Below are 3966 nucleotides of genomic sequence, written 5' to 3' on the forward strand. Positions count from 1 at the left end.
CCATGTGGGCAGCTTTCCCTTTTTTGGGGGTTCCCCAAGGGGGGGGGGGGGGGGAAAAGTCATGTCTAAACAATGGTGGTAGGTGGGGGCAGGCACAAGATCTGAGATGGTTCTTAAGTTGATGAAGTGCATTATATTGATGTATCCTCAAAAACTTGCTGTTTGTTCAGATCTTGTCAGCGAGTTTGGTATTGAGATTCATTGGGCATTACCAGTAGCACTGCTGAGAAGTACCCTGCACCTGTTTCACATGTGCCAAAACCACCCCAAGGTCGAAGGAAAAATGGCAAGAGGGGCAATGGGCTGGGAGAGGAGAGGGTTCATTTCTTTGTTTCTAGGCTTGCCCCTGCTTCAGGTGAGCAGGATTCTTGGCCATGCTGTTGGGAGCCCTGCAGAAGCAGCATCGGCATGGTTATATGTCTTCTCATTATCACATTATTCAAGCACCTGCTTGTTTAACAAGGTGCTCTGGTAGCAGCACTGCAATTATGGTTATATCCTACAAGTGGGCGGTGTCCCTGCTTTTGGGAGATGCTTACCATACCAGGAGGGAACTCATCTTTTAAACATTTGTGCCTCCCAACTTCCTGGGTTGTCTTAAATCGAATAGGGCACGTTTTTGAAATTGGGCCATGGGTGAACTTTTTGCTTGGCAGGCCAAGCTTTCCCTGATGGATTACTCTGTAATGGCCTTTTACGCCAGCTGGCAGAGGTGCATCCATCTCTGCTGCAGTGTGTGGCATTTTTAGGGAGAAGGAGTAACATGGCTCAGACACCTGCCAGCCATCCCATTCCCAACCTGCAAAGACTAGGTTCTGGCTTGTCCAACCATCTGCCCGAGTTGCTTGCATCTGGGTTCTTCCCCTTAATTACGACAGTCTGCAGCAAGTAGTTCAGTTGAACTTGTTTTTGAAAACCAGGTGCCATTTGTCCAATCTTTGGCTTCACAGCATCATCCAAGTAGTCTTGCTCTCCTTACAGTGCCAGTCTCCCTGTGGCAGTGGTCTTCACCAGTGGCTCACCCCACCTGATGGTCTTCTGCAGTGGAGGCACAGCTATCAGAATAGGCAGCTAGTGATGCACTGGGGGTTGTGGGTTGTTGTCTTGCCCACCCCCACCTCTATTGCAGAAACCAGGAAATTGTGGACAAATTCTTTGTGAAGCAGTTATTGCCACACAGCATGCAACTCCTGTGCATAAGAAACAAGTGATGCTACCTAAAATAAAAACCTTCCCTTCATCCACAGACATACTCGTACTGTCCTGGTGTGCTAGGCCCGCACATGAACTCTGTCTCGCAGGGATGCTTAGCTTTCCATCACACCTTTATCTAATGACTCTCCCAGTTTCTCTGGCCATTGGGCAGAGGGTAGACGTAGTGTTGTGTAGGGACGGTGGAGCTCAACAGTATGTTGCAAAGCACAGGCAGCTAGGTGTCCTTTTCCCATTAGCTGCGTCTAATTAATGAGCGGTGCACTGAGATGAAGGGGAGCAAAGATGAAGATTGCAAACAACTTTCTGCCTTAGTTTGTTATTACCATAACCTGTTCTGTCACATTCTCTCCATAATTTATGAAAATCATGATCCTCAGCTCTTGACTCGATATATATTTAACCTTTATATCTGTGCCTAACATGATTTTTGGCTCCATTAAAACTTGGTGGATAAACAAGGGCTCTTTGTTAACTGAAATCATAGGAGTGAAGTTAATTTGTAACTCTTCTGTGTGCATAGTTTACTCCTCATCACAGAACTTGTTATTGGGGAAGAGGGAGTTTAGCTGCAGAAGAGATTTACTGGACTTGCTATGCAGTGGCTGTGACTAGAAGCATTACCTGACCTGACTCGGTGGGCAACCAGTGCTTTGACAAATGGAAAGGGGCATCTTATTAAATTGCCAGTTCTGGTGTTCTTGTTGAGTGAGGCTTGGTGGGATAAGCACTCTTGCAACTGAAGTAAAAATGTGTTTAGTTAGTAAAGAAGGGAAGGGAAAGAAAGCGCTGCCCTGCCTGCTGCTTGCTTTCTCGTGGCTGGTGCTTAGCAGCCTGATATATTGAGTCCTCTAGTACCATCACATTAGAAATATCCCCTGGCTGATGGGATTACTTGTGATGGTCTAAGAAGGAAGTTCAATTTTGACTTTGAGATTCCAGGTGAGTCTGCAGCCCTTGGAGTTCAGGTGCATATTGAACTCACCCAGTGAGGCTGTCATTGAGGCAAACCCACAACAGCAGTTATATCTCAGAGAACTGGGTACAGGAGCATGTTCCATGCTGGTCCTCCTGTTGACATCCAGAAGCAAAGCAGATCTTCAGTGCCATGGATTACTTTGAATAAAAGTTGCTCCACTGCGTGAAAGCAGAACAGAGACAAGCATTTAAATGAATTCTTTTGACATGCCGTCTTCAGGCTAGAAGAGCCCTTTAGCCAATAGAGAGAGATGGGTTTGAGTCTTTCAAATCTGTACGTAGAATTCACTGGATTATAAGTATTCCCTGTGGATGTAGTTCCAAAGTGAATTGAAAAGTAAACGTTCAAGTATTACATTTAGTACTGCCTGGGAAATGTTCCCTGGAACGCGAGACTTATGCCATGACTGCATACTGGACCCGGCTCGTTTACTCAGTTTTGCTCGTAACAAGAACATGCATTCCAGCTAAACAAAGGTGTGAAGATGAGATTTGAATGTATCACTACACATCTGCTAGCTAAGCACGGGTATGAAAAGGCCAGTTGGAGAATCTCCCATTTTGGCTCTTGTGTATCAGAGCTGATGCCCTTGATACCATTACTATCTCCACATGTAGTTTTGTGATTGAAATGGAAAATTAATTCCCCCCCTCTTTTTTTCCTTTGCAGGGGCAGGAGACATTGTTGCAATCATGATTGGGAATCTGAAAGGCACAGAAATTTTACGCCGGATTGAGAGTGGCCTACAAGTATCTATGGTTATTGAAGTGGGGAAGAAACAAGGACCCTGGATGAGCCACTATTCCATCTTCTTTGTCTCTGTGTCATTTTTCATTGTCACAGCAGCGACAGTGGGCTACTTCATTTTCTATTCTGCTCGAAGACTCAGGCTGGCAAGAGCTCAGAACAGGAGACAAGTGAGTTTCTTCTGTCAGAGCTGATGCTTGCTTTTAGCCTTGCTACGTATATTTATTTGGGAACCGGTAGTGGAGTTAGTGATGCGATACAACTTTCTACTGTAACTTCACTAGGAATGGCAAACTTTGGGAAATACTTCAGTTCTAGGAGCTAGGAACTGCTGTTCTTCCCTTGGCTTTGATTTACTGTTAATCCCTTCAGTTGAGTAGTCCGACTTGGAAGACTTGTTTGGGCTGCCAGCATAGCCCCAAACAAGAGGGAAGTGTGTGACGGACCATTAGGCAAGGTGGAAAGGTTCCCAGGAGCCAGATCCAAGTTCTTCCCCTCTAGCTGAATTGCTGATGCACCTCTAAAAACCCTGAAGCTCACAATCCTACTAGCATCTTGTTAGTGGCTTGATATTGCAGGCTCCTGACAAACTGCCTGAATTCATGGCAAGGCTCAGACCCTTTTGTAGCCCGTGATCACGAACGTGCTACTGAAATACAGATCTGAGAGCATCAAAAGGCTTCTGATTCTGTCTAATGGATTGACTTTGCTGTGGGTACAGGATAAACTGCCACCTGTTTCATCTGATGAGAAGTAGTTACTCAGGCACAGATCTCTCAAAAGAGATCTGGGCACTTCCATCTTATTGCCTTGAATGGAAGACGAGTGCCTGTCTTTTGAGGATTAGGGCCTTTAGTTAATAAGCCAGTCTAAGGATATTGATGAGCATCAGATTTTTTCTTGTTACTTAGCAGTTGAACTGAATTAATCATGGAAATGCAGTAGTGACTATTCTGGTTCTCTTTGCATTGCTAGAACCGTCTGTAGAAACTCCCCCCCCCCCCAAAAAAATGGGGCAATGATTGCAG

At 45.4% G+C, this 3966-nt stretch overlaps 1 protein-coding gene across 1 annotated transcript in view; it reads left to right on the forward strand.

The window, feature by feature from the left end:
- RNF128 (ring finger protein 128, E3 ubiquitin protein ligase) overlaps positions 1 to 3966 on the forward strand; it is a 78270-nt gene that overhangs the window by 47427 nt on the left and 26877 nt on the right. Inside the window, exon 2 of the mRNA XM_019521630.1 lies at positions 2861 to 3108. Within this exon, the coding sequence (XP_019377175.1) occupies positions 2861 to 3108 (248 nt within the window). The remainder of the gene's footprint in view (positions 1 to 2860; positions 3109 to 3966) is intronic.

This window comes from Gavialis gangeticus, unplaced genomic scaffold, assembly GCF_001723915.1.
Source record: "Gavialis gangeticus isolate Ggan-Ray unplaced genomic scaffold, GavGan_comp1, whole genome shotgun sequence".
Taxonomy (NCBI): domain Eukaryota; kingdom Metazoa; phylum Chordata; order Crocodylia; family Gavialidae; genus Gavialis; species Gavialis gangeticus.